Source organism: Budorcas taxicolor, chromosome 19 (genome assembly GCF_023091745.1).
Source record: "Budorcas taxicolor isolate Tak-1 chromosome 19, Takin1.1, whole genome shotgun sequence".
NCBI lineage: Eukaryota > Metazoa > Chordata > Mammalia > Artiodactyla > Bovidae > Budorcas > Budorcas taxicolor.
Window position 1 is genome coordinate 18466443 of NC_068928.1, and position 19460 is coordinate 18485902.

General features: G+C 52.1%; 1 protein-coding gene across 1 annotated transcript in view; it reads right to left on the reverse strand.

Annotated features, from left to right (window-relative positions):
- Positions 1-19460, reverse strand: part of RAB11FIP4 (RAB11 family interacting protein 4) — a 102331-nt gene that overhangs the window by 54832 nt on the left and 28039 nt on the right. The window contains exons 2-3 of the mRNA XM_052658405.1: positions 18957-19044; positions 18554-18642 (exon numbers count right to left, since the gene is read on the reverse strand). Coding sequence (XP_052514365.1) covers positions 18554-18642; positions 18957-19044 — 177 coding nt within the window. The remainder of the gene's footprint in view (positions 1-18553; positions 18643-18956; positions 19045-19460) is intronic.

Sequence of the window (19460 nt, forward strand, 5' to 3'; positions counted from 1 at the left end):
GGCTGTGCCCATTTCACAGACAAGGAAACTGAGGTTCTGAGACATGACAGGATGTACCCAAAGTCTCACTAGGAATGGGACGAGCTGGGATTCAGACCCAGGTCTTTCTGACCCCAAAGTCCAGGCTCTCAAGGTAAAGCTGTGTGCCTCCTCCCACAGACAGCAGACACTGCTTACTTACCACAAGGCCGGGTCCTGAATTAGGCATTTTAAATGTTGTGTTTTTTCTTTTTAAGCAATGACAACAACACAGGCTTGGTGAGCCAGGACACCAATATGAGTGTCCAACATGCTTACTTCTGCACTAGACCCAAAGATTACTTTTTCAATAGACTCCAAACCTGAACTTGAAGTGCCCCACCCCACACCCATGTCGGTATTAGCACACTGATCCGGCCCAGCCCCACCTGAGCCTGTGCTTAGAGGCAGCCGGGCCACCCATCTTGCCCACAATTTCTTCCCTCCATCAGGGGCACCTGAGAGGCCTGGGGGAGACTGGAAAGATGGAAAGAGCACTGTGGCCATCACCAACTTCTGGTCCACTCTGGGTCCTTCCGTCCCAAGCCCCGCCCTGTACCTGGCACCATGCAGGCTCTGGGAACCCCCAGAAGGTGCAGTGAAGGGCCAACCCCTCCTCTGCCTAGAACAACAGAGGAGCCTGGCTGGGACAGAAAGACCCCACCATCAGACAGAAGTGTGAGGGCCATGGGGGAGGGGGAGGCTGCTTCTGGTCGGTGGGGGTGGGGAGAGAGGGCTGGGAAAGGTTCTGGGGTGGCAGCTGAGCAGTCCCCTAAATGCTTAGGGCTGCTGACAGAGCAGAAGGGAATCCTAGGGGAGAGAAGAGCAGAGGCAAAGCCTGGGAGTCAGGAGGGCAGGCAGTGTTCGAGAAATACAGGGTAAGTCAATCTAACACAAGCAGGGAGGCTGCAGAAAGGTTTTGATCAAAATGGCCAAACATTCACCAGGACCTAGGAGGTGCCAGACACTAGAACAGAGATGAGTGTCAGACAGCCTTTGGCTTCCCAAAGCTCAGAATCTAGTGATGAAGAAAACTACAACCCAAGCATCTTATCCTCATTTCACAAATGGAGATGCTGGCCCCAGAGCGGTTAAGAGATTTGCCCAAGATGATACAGCCCATTCATCTCAGAAGCAGAACTGCTCTCCTAGGGCCCTGCACAGCTGGAGGGCACCTGTAGACTCTGGCAGCTGGCTGAGGGGAGAAGAGGCTTGAAGAAGGATAGGACTGAAGAGGTGACACAGGGGACGGGGGGCAGGAGTCACCAGAGCAGGCCAGCTGCAGCCAGAAAGTCAACACACAGGCTGTTGCAACAGTCAGACAACCATGATGAGGCCCAGGACCGGGAAGACCACGTTCAGCTGCACAGGCTGTACACCGCACAACTCCCAGAGGCACCATTCAGCCCCCTTCAAAGTTGTGCAGCACAGTGACCCTCCCAGTAGACAGAGGGTCCAGACTCACCATGATGGCGTACGCTGCCACCAGCCTTGTGGTCCCCGAGTAAACAGTTGCTGATCAAACCCCACGCTGTTATCACAAAGCCACATTCTGCTTCCTCCGGGGAAGCAGTGGCAGCCACACCCCAAACACGTTTCACACCACACTCTGGGCTACCCACAGGGCCAGTCCGTTCCGCATTTCTGTAACAAAGATGCTGACGCACGAAGGGTTCCCAGAGCAAAGAAGACTGGCATCGGCCTCCACCTCCGGCCCTAGAGGTGCACGGAGCATCCTGAAGGCTCCCTGCAGCTGAGAAGGCAGCTCCTTTTTTTCTTGATGTGTTTCCCAGACTCCCACACAGAGGAACTCTTTTCTTTCTTTTTTTTTGGGGGGGGGGGTGCCAGCCGCACTGGGTCTTTGTTGCAACACACAGGCTTCTCTCGTTGTGGCTCTTGGGCTCCGGAGGGCACAGGCTCGGTAGTTGTAGCATGTGGGCTTCGTTGTCCTGTGGCATATGGGATCTTGGTTCTCTCACCAGGAATCAAACCCACGTCCCCTGCATTGGAAGGTGGATTCTTAACCACTGGATCACCAGGGAAGTTCTGAGGAGCCCCTTTCTGAAAAGCACCTTTTAACAATCTCAGCACAACCTCGCACGGGTGGGTTTGGCATGACCTGCCGCCTTCACCAACCAAAAGGCTCCAGGATCCTCTATGTGCGAGTGGTGCTAGTGGTAAAGAACCCGGCTACCAACGCAGGAGACGCAGATCCTGGGTCGGGAGCATGCCCTGGAGGAGGGCATGGCAAAGCACTCCAGTATTCTTACTTGGAAAATTCATGGACAGAGGAGCCTGGCGGGCTACAGTCCATGGGTTGCAAAAGAGTCAGACTCAACTGCGCACAAACACTACTGATACTTCTGATGTGCAGGTCAGAGGTCACTTCAGAGCGCCAAACATAGCAGAATGGCCAGGGGAATTCTTCTGCCTCCTCTCCCCAGCCCAGGCCTAACCCCCATCCCCCAAACTTAGTTTCTTTCTTTCTTTTTTTTTTTTTTTGAGTAAAGGATTGTTCTTCAGCAATGGAGATATTTCAGACGAGTTACCTTTGGTCCTAAGAAAACCTCTCTGGTCCTTTCTCCCAGACCGGGGTCAGGGAAGTGAGGAGAGGCCTGGGAACCTTGAGAAGCCTCAGGAAAAGTGGACACAGAGCTGGCTATCTGCAGTACTGGGGGCCAGACAGGTGCAGATTCAAGTCCTGGCTCTGCACACTGCAGTCCTGAGACCGTGGCCAAGCTACTGAGTGTCCTCTGTGCCTCAGCTTCCTCACCCGTAAAATGGATGTAATAGTACCTCCTTGGCAGGGCTGGTCTGAGTAGACAGGAGGGGGTAGTGATGAGAGATGAGATAAGAAAAAAGCCTTTGCAGGTTTGACATTCCATCCCTCCTGCCCCAGCCCTGCCCGTGTGTCTGGTTCCTGGCGAGATCTGGGGCCAACTCGAAGTGATAGGAGAGATCAGAGGGCCAGAGAGAGATGGGCTGGAGAGACCAGAGAGACAAGAAGCAGGGGAGAGAGAAAAGACAGGGCATCCCGGCACAGACAGGACAAGTTGAAAAGACAGGGCATCCCGGCACAGACAGGACAAGTTGAAAAGACAGGGCATCCCGGCACAGACAGGGCAAGTTGAGAGGAGGGGTCCTGGCAGCGGGGCGGGGGCATGCGCAGTCGCCTGGGGAAGGTCAGGCCTGCCAGCAGGCAGAAGGGGGCCCTGCCCGGCCCAGCCCCCACTCCCGGGGCTGCAGCCTTGCTGCTCCCTCGGGGTCTGTCTCCTTCCCCCACCTCCCCACCCTCTCCTCCACCGTGCCCCCAGGAGACGGGGTGGGTGGGAATCAGCAGTGCTTGCCTGGAGTCAGGCACCCCTCAGGAAAGGGGGCACGGGTCATAGCCCAGGGCTGGGGTCCCTCAGGGAAGGGGTTGGTGCAGCCTGCTTGTTCCAGCACCTTCCAGACAGGTGAGCTCCCAACTCCAGGAAGGCCCTCATTCAGCCAGTCAGTGAACACTCACCGAGGGACTCGCTCAGGCCCAGGACTGGGCAGGGCAGAGCAATCAGGGAGGCTGGACCCCGGCCCTACGAGTCTAGATGGAGGGAGACAGGAACCAATGGGGCCCACCCTGCAAATTGCCATTCTTGAACTGCTGGTCCCAACGACCAACAGAACAAAATGCTTGTCAACCAAACTCTGATGAAGCATCCCTTCTTCATCAAAGGGGAGCTGTGAACTGCCACCCTTGCTGAGTCAGCAGGCAGCCCCTTCTCAACAGCTCTCGAAGCAGAGGTTGGCCTCAGATCCACCCCCGAGGGCCAAGCTGCCCTGTGGCCCCCCACCCCCCAGTGGTTCGTCCTTTGTTCATTCCTCCTGTAAAGAAATCTCCTCTTGCCTAACCCTTGCCTGAGACGCTTGCAGAGCTTCCTCAACACTGAGTTTCTTTTCGCCCTCCCTTGAAATAATCCTTTCAATTAGTCTCTTCTTACTGAATCCAAACTCATTTTTTTTTGGGGGGGGGGACTCATTTTTTTGTTGTGGTTGCCATCTGTAAAATTATTTACAATAAAAGACACTCATAGCAGTTGGGCTTAAAAAAATAAAAATAAGCCCTACAGAAAAAGCAGGTAAGTAAATCAAAAGCTGATTCACCATTGGCTGTAAGTTTTCTAACTATCAAGACCAAAAAAAGGGAAAGCAAGTCTGTAGTTACAGCACAATTTTCGTGATCTGATGTGAGAAGGAAGTCAGTTCATCAGGAGAGACATTTTCCTGTGGTGCAAAATCCTAATACACACACACACACACACACATACACACAATCAAATCATGAACAATGGCAAACTGGATAAAGTTTCCAGCAGCAATTTTAAGGAGGCTGAAGAAATATGCTGTTCAGCGTTGCCTTCCACTGAGCCAAGGGAATAAAAAAAAAAATGCACATCTCTGAAGAGGTTTCTGCAAGAAGGTAAGATGAAACAGCGCTTTCTGACGTGGAACTGGATACCAGGAATGGAAAGTCTAAAGGAATGAGGGTTAGTGTGTCCTGAGGAAAACGTTCTCCCATATCACTCTTCCAGGCTGAGCTTCTGCCTGTAAATTCAGGACTGCACTCTTGGTGGAGGGAGGTATGATTCCTTCCAGGCCACAGCCGATGTTCACTGTAGCCGATAAAGGTCCTGACAAGCCTCTGCCTGGGTGCCAAACCCCTCACCCATCTCCGGGGTCTGTTCAGCCCAGATTAAAAATTTCCTTGAGGAAAGCAAGAAAATTCCAAGTTTCAGCACCAGAAAAAGCCCAGGCCAGATGTGGTAAAGGCAGCCGTTCTAAGCGGGTTCTGAATGGAGCCACAGTGGCAGCTTTGAGAAGATGCTCAGCTGCCCAGCCCCCTGGTCAAAGGAGCCCCCTCTATCCAACCAGATGCAGCTAGTGTGTACACAGCAGGACTGATCTGGAAAGACTGATGCTGAAGCTCCAATACTTTGGCCACCTGATGCGAAGAGCTGACTCATTAGAAAAGATCCTGATGCCGGGGAAGATTGAGAGCAGGCGGAGAAGCGGGCAACAGAGAATGAGACGGTCGGATGGCATCATCGACTCAATGGACAGGCGTTTGAGCAAGTTCTTAGAGACAGTGAAGGACAGGGAAGCCTGGCGTGCTGCATTCATGGGGTGGCAAAGACTTGGAGATGGAACAACAGTGACAAGCAGGGGCTGGGCGAGGCTCTGAGGCAGGGACTTGTGCAGTGTCCCTCCTGCCCTTCCGTCCTGTGCTTCTTATCTGCCCTGTGCTGATAATCAGAGAAGCTTGGGGGAGAATCATCAGCTAACAGGGGGCTCCCACAGAGCCCACAGAAAGTTTCCTGAGAGTCAGACTTCCTGCGGTGTCTTGTATTATGTTCAGTCATTTTTATTGCCCTGGTCAGGAAAGGGAACAGCTGTTTATCCCTCATAAAATGTTTGTTTTTTTCCCTGGGGCTCAGCAGGTGTGGTTTTCAGGCCCTCAAGCCCTCACTACCCTGGGAGAAGGGTCTGACACAGGGGTCAAGCCCCAGGGGCTGAATTTCTGGGATGCTAGTGTGGAAGGAAGTCAGCAACCCTGGGGCAAAAGGCATTCAAGTCTCCCAGTCTAGGCACTGTGAGCTCAGAGATTCCAGCATTTTCTAGGCACTGAGTGCTTTGCATGCATTCTCATTTCTTGTTTTTACAATAACCCTGTGCAGAAGACACCAATTTAGCCACGCAAGAAAGCGAGACTTGGGACTTCTCTGCTGGTCAAGTGGTTAAGAATCTGCCGGCCAGTGCAGGGGACCTAGGTTCGATCCCTGCTCTGGGAAGATCCCACATGCCCTGGGCAACTACGTCCACGCGCCACAACTACTGAAGTCCACTGGAGCCTAGAGCCTGCAAGCTACAACTACTGAGATTGTGGCCCTGGAGCCTATGCTCTGCAATGCGTGAGTAACCCCTCCAGTGCAGCCATAAACAAATAAAAGAGACTGAGGCTCAGCGATGGTAAGTAATTTGCTCAGAGTGGTCCACCAGTAAGTAACAGGGTCAGGATTCAAATCCAGGTCCCTCAGACCCCAAAGCCCATGCTCTTCCCAAGGTTAACTTTGCCCTTTGCCTCCGGGGCTGATCAAGCCTGCCCCTAGGCTGCCTCCAAGTGCAAGTGCATGTGTGCTCAGCAGGGTCTGTCCCTTTGCGACCCCATGAACTGTAGCCCACCAGGCTCCTCTGCCCATGGGATTCTCTAGGCAAGAGTACTGGAGCGGGTTGCCATTTCCTCCTCTAGGGGATCTTCCCCATTGGCAGGCAAACTCTTTATCACTGTGGAGCCAGTTGGAGCCAAACCCTGGGAATCCCTCCATCGCCCAACTCTCAGCCTGGTCAGCTGTGCCGTCCTGCACCAGGGCAGTGAGCCGGGCTTGACTTCCCCCAGACAGGGGGAAGCCAGGAGTCTGCTTAACGAAGGGAGCTCAGAGAGAAGAGAGGGCAGTGATGGAGCAGGCGGCTGAGCACAGCTCCCGGGAGAGCATGTCCTGTCTGCCACGGTAGCAGACACGTGCCTCAGCATGGGCGGAGGCGACGGTGACTGCTAGAAACAACACTTCCTGGAAGAGGGTGGGAGGGAGAGAGGCAATGGGGGCACGTGCAATCGGGGCACGTCCAGGCTCTTTCTTTGCACATTTCCCCATCGTACTGAAGGGAAGGGGGTGCGGTGTGGACCCGAAAGGTACCCAAAGCACGGTTGCTGTGTTCCCCCACCAGGACCATCACCACCATGGTGAGCTTGTAGGAGACGCACAGTTGGGTGACCCCAGAGCTGTGTGGATCAGAGTCTGCACTGTCAAGCCCCTGAGAGACTCGTACACATATTAGAGGTTCAGAGCCCCAGCGCAGAGGCAGAGAAAATGAGAGAAAGTGAAAGTGTTGGTCATTCAGTCATGTTCAACTCTTTGCAAGTTCATGGACTGTAGCCCACCAGGCTCCTCTGTCCATGGAGTTCTCCGGGCAAGAATGGGTTGCCATTTCCTTCTCCAGGGGATCTTCCCAACTCAGGGATGGAACCTGGGTCTCCTGCATTGCAGGCAGATTCTTTACTGTCTGAGCCACTGGGGAAGCCCTAAACACTAGAGTTTCAGAGTCTAGGTGTGGTGGCAGAACAAATAGCCCCTTTTCAGTTCTTTCCTATGCCCACCCCTCTACCTCCCCTCGCTGCACCGGAGTGTGGTTTTTACACCCTTTGGCCTGCAGAGGGCGCCTCTCAACTGCTCCCGGGTGAGAGGAAACCGGCCCGCCCCTCCCTGGCAGAGTTGATCTTGCACTGCTGAGACGCATCTGTACAACAGGTACTGCCAGCTGCTCCTTGCCAGCACCGTGCTCCACGTGGAAGGCACAGCCCTCCACCCACGTGGAGGAGACAGACAAGACCCAGACAGTTAAGATCGTGGCAAACGGTGCAGGACAAGCATGGTGTTATGCCAGTGACAGGGGACAGGGTGTAGAGGGCGTTCCTTGAGATGAGTGTGCAAGGAAGGCTTTTCTGAAGAGGTGACACTTATGCTGACACTTGAAGGATACAAGCATGGCTGTGCAAAGCCTAGAGGATGAGGGTTAGAGGTAGAAATAATAGCAAGGCAGAGGAAAGGAACTGGCTTCCGGGGTTTGAGGAACAGAAAACAGGCCAGTGTGGCTGGAACAGGGAGGATCGCGGGGAGGAGGGGAGGGGAGCAGGTCAGAGGTTCAGGCAAAAGTGAAAGCTGCTAGGTCACAGTGAGAAGTCAGAGTTTAGGATCTGACCCTCAGATGACAAGTGATCGGAACCTCTTCAGTGAGGGAGTTGTAGGGCCTGATGGAAGAGTTTGAAAGGACACTCTGGCTGTTGTGTGGAGCAAGCGACAGTGGAGTGACAAGGTGGGGGGTGGGGTAATGCTCTGATAGGGTGTAATATGGAGGCGGAAAGAAGCGGTCCCCTCGGGACATCTCCTGGAAGTAAAACCCAGCAGGCCTTGTGGACAGGTGGCTGCGGAAGGAAGGAGAGGCAGTGGCCGAGACTCAGTCCTTGGTCTGAGCGATCGGGTGGGTGGCGGTGGCAGGTACTGAGACAGGGAAGGTTTTAGAGGGCTGAGAGGATGGATCTGGACCAAAGGGCTTAGTGCCAGACATGTGTGAAACACCCACTAGACATTGGCACAGGGGCCCCAGCGTTTCCATACGAGTCTGGAGCCAAAGGCAAAATCAGTGGGGAGAGGTGCTTCTGGGGGCTCAGAGGTGATGGTGCCCAGAGAGCAAAAGTCTGGTAAATTATTCCGGATTAACCGAGTCTAAACAGACATGACAACTAAATGTATAACACTTGGATCTGAGATAAAAAAGAAAAGCTATAAATACATCGGGAAGAAACTTTACTGGTGGTCCAGTGGCTTAGACTCCATGTTCCCAATGCAGGGGGCCTGGGTTCGACCCCTGGTCAGGGAACTAGATCCCACGTGCCACAATGGAGAACAAAGATCCTGAGTGCCACAACTAACACCCGGCACAGCCAAACAAATTAAAGAAGCAGCAGCCTTCATCGCAAGAAAAAAAATAAACATGGAGTTTCTGTTAGACGCCCACGGCTGATGGCTGTGTTGTGGTTACGGAGGAGGGTCTGAGGGAGGGTCAAGTGTTTAAGGATGAAGTGTCATAATATCCGCGACTAGCTCTCAAACAGACAAGCCCCCCACCAGGCCCCCAAAAGTGTGTGCACAGAGACACGCAAAGATGCAGAGAAGGAAACTGCCGACACGCTCACAATTGGAGAATGCAGGGCGCCAGACCTATGGGTTTTCACTGTGCTGTTGGCTCCCAACTTTGCTGAAAGTGGGAGAACAGGCGTGTTTGCGGGGTCTCTGTGAAGTCCGTGTGATCGGCCCTCTGTTCTCGCATCTTCTGCGGGGCACCCTGAGCTCTCAGAGGTTTTCAAAACTGGGTCACAGATGAAGAACTCTTGCAATGAGAAACCCTCTACATGAGATTCTTGTTTCGGCTCTGACACATGGAGCCCCGCCCTGCTCCCCGTGGGTCCTCGCAGGCCTCTCTGCAGGAAAGCAGTCACGGCTCACTGGCCACCAAGAATGTTCGCTGCCCGGGGCCTGAGCACCCAGGCAACCCAGTTCTATGGGAGACGGATACCTCCCGCCAGGGCCCTGTGGTCCCGAACCACTCTCCCCAGAGGATACTTTCGGGAGGAGCACGTGAGAAGGGCAGCCGGCATCTGAACACCGGCGCTGTGCCAGGCACTGGCCATTTTCAAGGTGTAAGACTCTTCTCCCCACCCCCCGCTCCCCAGCCCCTGCATTCCATCCTCAGGGAAAGTATTGATGTGAACTGGTGAGAGCCCAGGATGCTGTACGGGTCACGGCCTCATGGAATCCCCTGAGGAGCTTTAGATAGTGCTGACGCCTGGGTCCCACCCCGAGAGGTTCTGGGTCCATTGGTCTGAGGGACAGCTGGGCATCTGGATTCGTAAAAGCTTCCAGGGAATTCTAACATGCTGCGACATTGAGACTTCCTGCCGTAGATCCTTGGTTTTCAGCGTCAGGTGTGCATTCTAATTACTTGGGGAGCGTTTACAAACAGATGAGGGGACCCCTCCCCAGACTAAATGAATTAGAATCTCTGGAGAAGGGACCAAGGTATTAGTATGTTTTGAAAGCAATCTGCATGACCCCAGGTGTGGCTGGTGGTCAAGAATCCTCCTGCCAATGCAGGTTTGATCCCTGGGTGGGGAAGATCCCCTGGAGGAGGAAATGGCAACCCACTCCAGTATTCTTGCCTGGAGAATCCCATGGACAGAGGAGCCTGGCAGGCTACAGTCCACGGGGTTGCAAAGAGTCTGACATGACGGGGCAGGCATGCAATGCATGACTCCAGCTTGAAGCCTGGCTTAAGAACTGTTTGTTTAGGCGGTGCTTTCTGAGAACTAGCACCCATCCTGATGTGACTGTATGCGTGAACTAACGTCTGTCCTTAAGTGATTGTGTATATGTGTGTTTTCCCAGTTACCTGTGTCAGAAATTTACTTAACTCATCAATGAGGGAACCAGCAGGCTCTGCTTCAAAGGAGATCAGGAGAGATCAAAGTATGTATAGTCAATGAAAGAAACGATGCTGAGGGGACTTCCTGATGGTCTAGTGGCTAAGAGCCTGCGCTCCCAAGGCAGGGGTCATGGGTTCGATCCCTAGTCAGGGAACTAGATCCCACAAGCTGCAAGTGTTTGCATGGCGCAACTAAAGATCGCACATGCCACAATGAAGATAGAAGATCCCCCGTGCCGCAACTAAGACCTAATGCAGCCAAATGAAGAAATTGAATGTGCATATATTTAATATATATCATATATCATAACATATAACAAATATATTTTATATGTAATACAAACACATATATTTTATATGTAATGTTTATATGTATAAATAAATATATATTTAATATATAACAAAAATATATACATTTTAAAGAAAGGATGCTGAGAGATGGCCAATTTAGTTATGAACCTGGCTAATATCCTACAGGATAGTAAAACCAAACCTTTCCCCTTCTGCTCAGCTTTAAAAACACAGGATGTAAGCGGTCACTCTCTCAAGTTTGCTCAAACTCTAACTCAGTGAATCTAAGTTCTAAAAGCAGACGTAACTTGAGCATTAAGACCTGAGTAGGCAGGAGGTGGAGGCTTCCCTGGTGGCTCAGATGGTAAAGAATCTGCCTGCAAAGTGGGAGACCCAGGTTTGATCCCTGGGTTGGGAAGATCCCCTGGAGAAGGGAATGGCTGCCCACTCCAGTGTTCTGGCCTGGAGAATTCCATGGACACAGGAGCCTGGAGGGCTACACCCCATGGAGTCGCAAAGAGTCGCACACGACTGAGTGGCTGAGCATGCATGCAGGCAGGCAGGAGACGGAGCTCAAGATGTCCGGGAAGGCAGCCTTTCTAGGGTAGGGATGGTCGGGGCAGAAGACGGGGGATAGACGTCCAGGACAGACCAGGCAACAAGCAGTAAAGGTCATCAACATCGCCTCTTCTTTGGCCCCAGCCGCCTTTGGGTTAATCAGAATTTAGTTTCTTCTCAGAGATATGACTCAAGGATCTTTTTATTCTTAGAGAAACTCTTGGGCTTGGGATAAGTAAATTATTCTTTCCTTTGGAAGGAGGAAGGTGTTGAAACAGAAAGCACACACACACACACACACACACTGGGGCCGTATATAAGCAGAGAGGATCAAACAAGGCCCCTCCCTGAGCTAGGAAGCAGCCGCCCCCCCTCTCCTTACCAGTGTGAGCACGGTGCCACCACCCACACCTTCAGCAGCACCGCTGAGTCACAGCGCTGTTTGTCAGGAAAGGTATTTTTAGAATTTAAAAGTACCGTTGTTGCCAGTGGTTTTAGAAATGCTTGCTTCAGAATGGATGAAATTAAGCAATGGTGGACTTGGACCTTCGAGCCTGACCCACCCCCAGTTTAGGAGAGAAGCTCAGGGCAGATATTTAAAAACTGTGCGGGCAAGACTGAAGTTTGGGGACTTCCTCGGTGGTCCAGTGGCTCAGACTCCATGTTCCCAACGCCAGGGGCCTTGGTTTGATCCCTGGTCGGGGAACTAGATCCTGCATGTGGCAACTAAGATCAAAGATCCCCCATGCCGCAAATAAGACCTGGCACGACCAAATAAATAAATATTAAAAAAGGAAAAAAGACAAGTTTGGCAAAGCTCCTTCTGATTATGAGCCGGTTTGGGCTCAGGCTGAAGACCTGATTCCCAGCAAACCCCAGTCTGTTTTGCCCTCCAGGGACCGTGTAAGCATAACTCCTAAGAACTTCTCGCCTGTGAGGTGAAGTGGGCAGCAGAGGGGCTGAGATTAAAAAGGAAAATTGGATCCTGATCTTACCATAGACATCAGCATTCACTCTGTGAATCAAAGCTTTAAATATAAAAACCAAACACATAAAAAAAATGAAACAGAGGAGTGTCACAGCCTTGGGTAGGAAAGCTAAGTATTACACCAAAGGCGGAAGCCACAGCGGAAAAGATTAATGAGTTGGCTATAAAAATCTTTCAAATTTGCTCTCATAAACAAAGTTAAAAATAAATGACAAGCTGAAAAAATACTTGTGATGTATGTCCAAAAGTTAATATTTCTAGTTCTTTTAAAGCAATGGAAATGAATATATCCACAGAAGCGAGGGTGAACAATGTGGGCTGCCAGTTAATGAAGAAAAGAACTCCTGGTGACCGATAAAGGCAATATAAGAAGTTCAACCATATTATGATTCAAAAGAGCAATCCTAATTTTAGCCTCTCAAATGAGAAAGATCTGAGAAAGCAGAACAGCCAGTATCCAAGGGTAGGAGGAATCTGACACAATCCTGAAGAAAGCTTAATTGACACAACTTTTCTGGAAAGGAGTTTGACAGATGTATGAGAAATTCTAAGATTTGCATCTTTTGGATGAAACAGTTTCCACCTATCAGACTTTATTTTAAAGACTGGTAAACGGGGCCCCCTGATGGGTCGGTTGTAAAGAATCCGCCTGCTGATGCAGGAGACGCGGGTTCGATCCCAGGTCTGGGAAGGTCCCACATGCAGCAGAGCAATTAATCCTGTGTGCCACAACTGTTGAGCCTGTGCTCTAGAGCCCAGGAACTGCCCCTACTGAAGCCCACGTGTCCTACAGCCCAAGCTCTGCAACAAGAGAACCCACCACAAGGAGGAGCCCTTGAGTCGCAACTAGAGAGCGGCTCCCACTCACAACTCGAGAAAAGCGTGTGTGACGACGAAGACCCCGCACCGCCAAAGATACACAAACAAATAAAGACATAACATAAACCTTTTCTGTAAAGGGCAGGTAGTGAATATTTCAGGCCCTGTGGCAGCCACTCAACTCCGCACTGTGGTGGGAAAGCAGCCAAACAAGCGAGCAGACGATGGGTGTGGCCGTGTGCCAATAAAACTTTATTTACACAAGCAGGCTGCTAGACTTGGCCCATGGGAAATGGAGTTTGGCAACCTTTGTCCTTCTCTAGAACAATGGGGAACAGTTTAGCTACAAGAAAGATTATATAATGATTATAACAGGAAGCCCGCTGGTAGTTTAGCTGGTAAAGAATCCGCCTGCAATGCAGGAGACCAGGGTTTGATCCCTGGGTCAGGGAAGATCCCCTGGAGAAGGGAATGACAGCCCACTCTAGTATTCTTGCCTGGAGAACTCCATGGAGAGAGGAGCCAGGGGGGCTACAGTTTATGGGGTTGCAAAGAACTGGACACAACTGAAGGACTAACACTTTCATATACATACATATATAAAAATGTATATATATTTAAAACCAATAATAAGGAACTGGAAAATAAATTTGGTTGTCTTCTTGCAATGAAATATGTAACCATTTAAATTTATGCAGAAAAAAAGAATATAACTGCATTGTTATATAGATTAAGCAGACTAGAAAATGGTTTGTAAATGAGCTAGTAAATATTTGTAAATGAACTAGCGAAAGAGTTTAGTAAGGTTGTTATGACAAGTTTAACATTCAAAACCAAGAGGTCTCCTAGACATTTAGCCATAACCAATTAGAAAATATCATGGCAGAAAGATTCTACATGTAACAGAAATAGAAACTTCAAAATAGAGTCACCCTATGAAGAAATGTGCAAAGCCTATTTGAGAAAATTGTAACATTTTCCTGAATGACATAAAAATGAAGAGATATACTATGTTGTTGGATGAGAGAATTCAAGATTGAAAAAAAAAAAAACACACAAAAGTAACAGTTCCCTTCCATTGATGTACAAATTTCAAACAAAATCTCTAGTGGGATTTAAAATGAATTTTGACCAAAAAAAAAAAAAAAAGAGTATTCTGGAAGAGAAAATATACAAGAATAACAAGAAACATTTTAAACAGAGAATGATAGAGGGCTTCCATTGTGGTCAGTGGTTAAGAATCCGTCTTGCAATGCAGGAGACACTGGTTCAATCCCTGGTCCCGGAAGATCCACATGCCGAGGGGCCACTGAACCTGTGGGCCACAACTAGTTAGCCTGCGCTCTGGAGTCTTAGAACTGCAACTACTGCGCCCACACACCACAGCGACTGAAGCCCGTTCCCCTGAAGCCCGCGCTCTGCAGCAAGACAAGCCTTCGGACTGCAGCTGGAGGGTAGCCCTCCACTTGCTGAAACGAGGAAACGCTGCACACGGCAACGAAGACTCAGCACAGCCAGAAATAAATACGTGTTTGTTTTTAAATGATGGGGACTTCCCTGGTGGTCCAGTGGCTAAGATGCCACACTCCCAATGTAGGGGACCCAAGTTGGATCCCCGGTCAGGGAACTCGATCCCACATGCCACAACAGAGCCTGAAGATCCCGAATCCTCCAACTAAGACCTGGCACAGCCAAATAAATAAATATATATTAAAAAAAAAAAGAATGAGGAGGAAGCCTTTCTCTATCAGATACTACACCATCAAGCAAGAGTAACTGAAGCTGTGGTTTCGGCTTAGAAATAGGGAGATAAATAGATCGGCACAAATAGACCAGAGCCCAGAAAGAGGCCCACGTTACGCAGAGATTTAGCTCACGATAAAGGGGTGGCGTTTCAAATAAGTGGAGAAGGAGGGGCTGTTCCACAGGAGCGGTGTGAACCGCCGGCAATGTTAGGAAAACGCCATATACTATCCTTCACCATAAACAGCGACACAGAAGCGAGAGTGAGTTTTCCACCAGCAGAGAGAAGAAAGGGCTGGTGGGATGCAGAAGCCGCCTACCCAGATGGACTCGCACTGTCTGGACAGCAGGCCCAGAGCCTCTGTGGTGATAGGCAACGGTGGCGGGAGTTTGAGGGACCTGGAAGAAGGGTGAGTGGGGCCAGGCGTCCTAAGGATGCAGGCTTTGTGCCAGTTTACCAACCAGCACACAGAGCATTTCACTACTTTACTACTGTACCCTGAGAGCGGGGGATGGAGGGAAGGCTAGGAGAGCAGCCTCTCGTGGTCCCACCACCCTGTGGCATCATCGTCACCCACACGTGGTCCCAAAGCCCTCCTTCCGGAGAGGCACCTGGGAAGCCCACGTAACCATCCAGGCACGCTCTGGCTTGGCTGGTCTCGAGCTGACCCCTAGGGGACACAAGGGACACAGCAGGGCGCTGAGGGGGCAGGACTGCAGGATGAGGACAGGCCCCGTGTCGGCCCCCTCAGCCCCTCCCAACCTGAGGAGCCGTGGTCTCGCCCTTCCTGGCCTTCAGCCGAATGGACCCCACAGCTGCCCAGATGGTGCAGGGGCCCGAGCTCCTGCAGGAAGGGCTTCAGTCACATCACAGAGCCTCCAGGACTTTAGCCAGGCTCCTCACGGAGTTCGCCAGGCCTTCTCAACCCCTCCCTGTGGGAGCCCACCGGCCCACCGGCTTTGCACTGTCCCCCTCCCCTCCCAGTACCCAGGACCCCATGGTGAGGAACAGAGCCTCAGTCACGGACACTGCCCCCCAGGCTGCCCAGTGCATGTAGTGATCAACGGCCACCTTGCTGGGCTCCGGCCACCAGAGCCCCCTGTAAGGGCCAGACCTACATGAGGGGCAGAAAAGAGTTCACAGGACGGGCTTATACCTAAAGTCCCGAGAGAGGCGCTGTGGGAGTGTTAGCGTTGCTGAGATTCCACTGACCTGGTCTCTCCGCTCTTCTGTAACCCCCAGATTCTATAAAACAACAATGCTGCTTGGAAAAAAGGAGCACCCTCGCGGAGGCCAGCTGCTCCAGGCCCACCTCTCCCCTCTTCTCCACCTGCCAGTGTGGACGGCCTAGCGTGGCGGCCACAAAAGCAAGCAGCCTGCGGCTGCAGAACGGGGCCGGCCCTGGGGCGGCCGGCTGGCAGGGAAACCCGGCCGGGGCTCCGCTCCGGCCTCCAGCTCCTCACACGCAGGCCTGTATTTTGATGTGGTGTGAAACACTATCCAAGGGTGAAAGAAAGATGCGGACCTCAGCCTGTTTCTCATACCAATCTCCAAGACACTGCACGCGGAGGGAAGGGGATTCTCTTGTATTAGCAGCCAGTTTTCTCACTGAATCACCAGAAGGGTATGGCGAGCTCTGCTTCACAACTGCAGGAAATGAGGCTCAGAGGGGTGGATGGTAACATGCCTGGGTCTGCAGGCTAGTCAGCGGCCAAAATGGGGTGTGGACCCAGTTTTGAATGGCCTTACAGCGCACCTCCTTGCCTTGCTTCCTGTTCAATCAACGAGGGGCTCACTCCCCAGAGCTCCAGGACACTACATGTCTGTCCTGCTTTTAGGGTCCTCTGCCCAAATACATCCTCACCCCATATCCACCGGCCCTCCCAAGGCAGGCCTGGAGCCCTCACTCTTGGCCTCTGTGGCTCCTCGAGTCAATTCGCTTCACTCCTCCCTGCGGACCCCTGTTTTGGGCACACCACCCTGGGGTCCAACCACCTGAACCCTGCTTTGGAGGTCCTGGACTACACCTGGTCTCCTCCACCTTTGAGCCTTGGCCTTCTCTAACACCATTTTGTTGGGCAGTTTCTGGGCATTATGGCCCTGTCAACTGAAAAATATACACACAACCTAAAAGCTGAGAACTAGGTTTTATTCAGCGATTTACTTAAGCCTGAGAGATAGCCTCTCAGAAGCTCTGCTGGAGTGTTCCTAAGAGGTAATGAGGAGCCAGGATACATAGGAGTCTTGCAAAACAAACAAACCAAAAACCATGGGGTCAGAATGTCAAAATATTACTATCAATTGAAGAAAAACATATATCTCAAGTTAATGAGTTTAGCGCTTGTCTATGTATGGGAAGAAGCAAGAGTCTGGACTCACGGAAATCATTGTTTTGATATTCACCTTAGCTATTTAGGGGCTTCCCTGGTGGCTTAGACGGTAAAGAATCTGCCTGCAATGCAGGAGATCCAGTTTGATCCCTGGGTCGGGAAGATCCCCTGGAGAAAGGCATGGCAACCCACTCCTCTGTCCATGGAAAATCCCATGGACAGAGGAGCCCAGTGGGCTACAGTCCATGGGGTCGCAGAGTCGGACACGACTGAGTGACTAACACTGTCACATTCACTTTAGCTATCTATGGCCAGGACTCTGCTTTCTCCATTCTGAATCCCCTCAGGGCGCATTGCTTGGAGAGGGGGGCAAAGGCTGCAGTAGCTGATGGTGTGATGGCCACAACATTCTTTGCTACTGATACGGCAGGCAGCATTCTTTGTCCACAGTCCCCCTCCCCCATTTCTAAGCCTGACCCACCCATTCAGCTGGATCCCAAGAGGTGCGCCACTGGCCAAAGTGACCGACCTCTGGGGTCCTGAGCCTCCTTCAGTTACAGAAAATACTCCTGTATTGCGGGTCCAGGTGAAGCACCAACCAGAGGATGGAGCAGAGGTTCTGGAGCCACCGTGGATGGGAAACCACGATAATCGTCTCCCCGTTCCAGGAGTCTCAGCCAGAGGGACCCTCCAGACTGTCAGTTCAGGCATGGTGACCTGCGTTACCTGTAAGATGCAGCTGCAAGTATTTGGGGAAATGATCGAAGTTCAGCAATGAGCAGACCTTAGGTGATGATGAGAGTAAGACAGCGCCTTGGGGACCGGTGGTCCTCGTCCTGCTTCTTAGAACAGAGCTCCTAAAACCCTTGGAACCTTCTGAGTGACTCTTGCCATTTTTTAGGAGCCCCTTTCAACCCGTCCTGAGTTCATGCTAATGAGGCAGGGCCCCCAGGGAGCCTCAGGATGGGGCTGGTCACCAGAAAGACAAAAGCTGGTGATTCGGAAGTTGGGATCTTCAGCTCCACACCCCCCAACTGCAGGAGGTGAGAGGACTGGAGATGGGGGCATAGAAACTCTGGAGCAATGAGACTCGGGGCTTCTGGGCTGGTGACACACTGCCCTGGAGAGGCCCCGCTCCGCCCCCCATACCTCGCCCCACGCATCTTTTGTGAACGTGTCCTTATAAGAGAGCAATAATCATAAATACAGTGTCTTCCTGAGTTCTGTAAGTTGTTTTACCGAAGGGGGTTGTGGGAACCCCTGCGGTTGCAGCCAGCCCAGCCGAAGTGCAGGGATCCTTTGCGGCTGCCCACAACTGGGATGGTTTGGTGGAACAGAGGTGCTGGCCCTGGGGCCTGCACTAACTCTGGGCAGTTAGTCTCAGAGTTGAACTGAGTTGCCGGACACCCAGCTAGTGTCAGAGAAAAGAGAGACACTGTCACCCCGCCTGCTGTTGACCACCGGCTGACACTTGCCCTCTGGGACTCAGCTTCTCCTTGGAGCATAGAGCCGGGTGAAGGTGGCCTGTGAGGGCCCCCAGCTCCCCTACCCTCTGCTGTGGCTTGTGTTGTTCCAATTTCAAAATCTGTTTCTTGATTTTGAAGCCAAAGGGCCCTCAGAGGGGGCTCTGGTGTCTTCCTGACACCAAAAACGTGAAGCAAAGGCAAGAAGACCAAGCAGGGCCAGGTGGGCAGCTGGAGGCTCCCCCTCCCCTCCCCACAGCCACCTTCTTACCTGCTCCACACAGTCTGGGATCTCAGGTGCACAGGGCAGTGTCCCGGCACTCTCCATGGACAGCACGTCCTTCAGCAGCTCCTCACACCCTGTGAATGGACAGACAGACAGAGGAGGGTCAGGGCTTGAGCCCAGCCCAGCAGCTTTGCTCCTGATGAGTGAGCCTTGGATGGGTAGGGCTGCCAGGAGGCAGATGACCCAAGTCTTCAAGAGACCAGCTGGTCATTCAAAGGCAGAGAGATGGGGCATCCAGTTTGTACAGAAGCCAGGCCAGGGCTGCGTGGAGAGAGGCGAGACAGGCTCTTGCCCTCCAGATGTTCTCCACTGGGACTAACCTCAATAGGGGACACACAGAAGAGAGACTCCTGAATATGGAGGGCAAGCCACAGGTGAAAGACCTCACCTTTCATGGCGAACACCCCTCGGCAAAAGTCCTTGAAGTTGATTCTCCCCAGGTCGTTGGGATCCAAATACTTCACGAGTTTTTCCACCTGTGGGAAGGAAGGAGGGACAGGCATGAGGCCCCCAGGATGCCCCAGAGCTGGGGTGAGGCTGGCCAGGGGAGAGGGCTTGTCACCTGAGCCAAGGGGACACCAGTGGTCCTCTCCTAGCCCTCGCTCCCTCAGTGGGGTCAGTGCCCGCCCCAGACCGTGGGGGGCCCACTTTATTCTGAGGTGGACGGACAGCATGAGTGAGGAGAAGCAAATCCATTCCCACAGTGCTCAGAACCCGGATTTGTTTGGGTGGAGCTTCCGTCTCCAAGTTATTTCTGCAAAGACTGGCATGTGGAAGACGAATGCTCTGGAGCCCCCTGCAATTACGGGGATGTGCCCAGTGGGCCCTGGAAGATGAGTGGCAAGGGAAGACCCTACATGGAAAAGCACCCCTCCTCCGTCTCCAAGCTTGC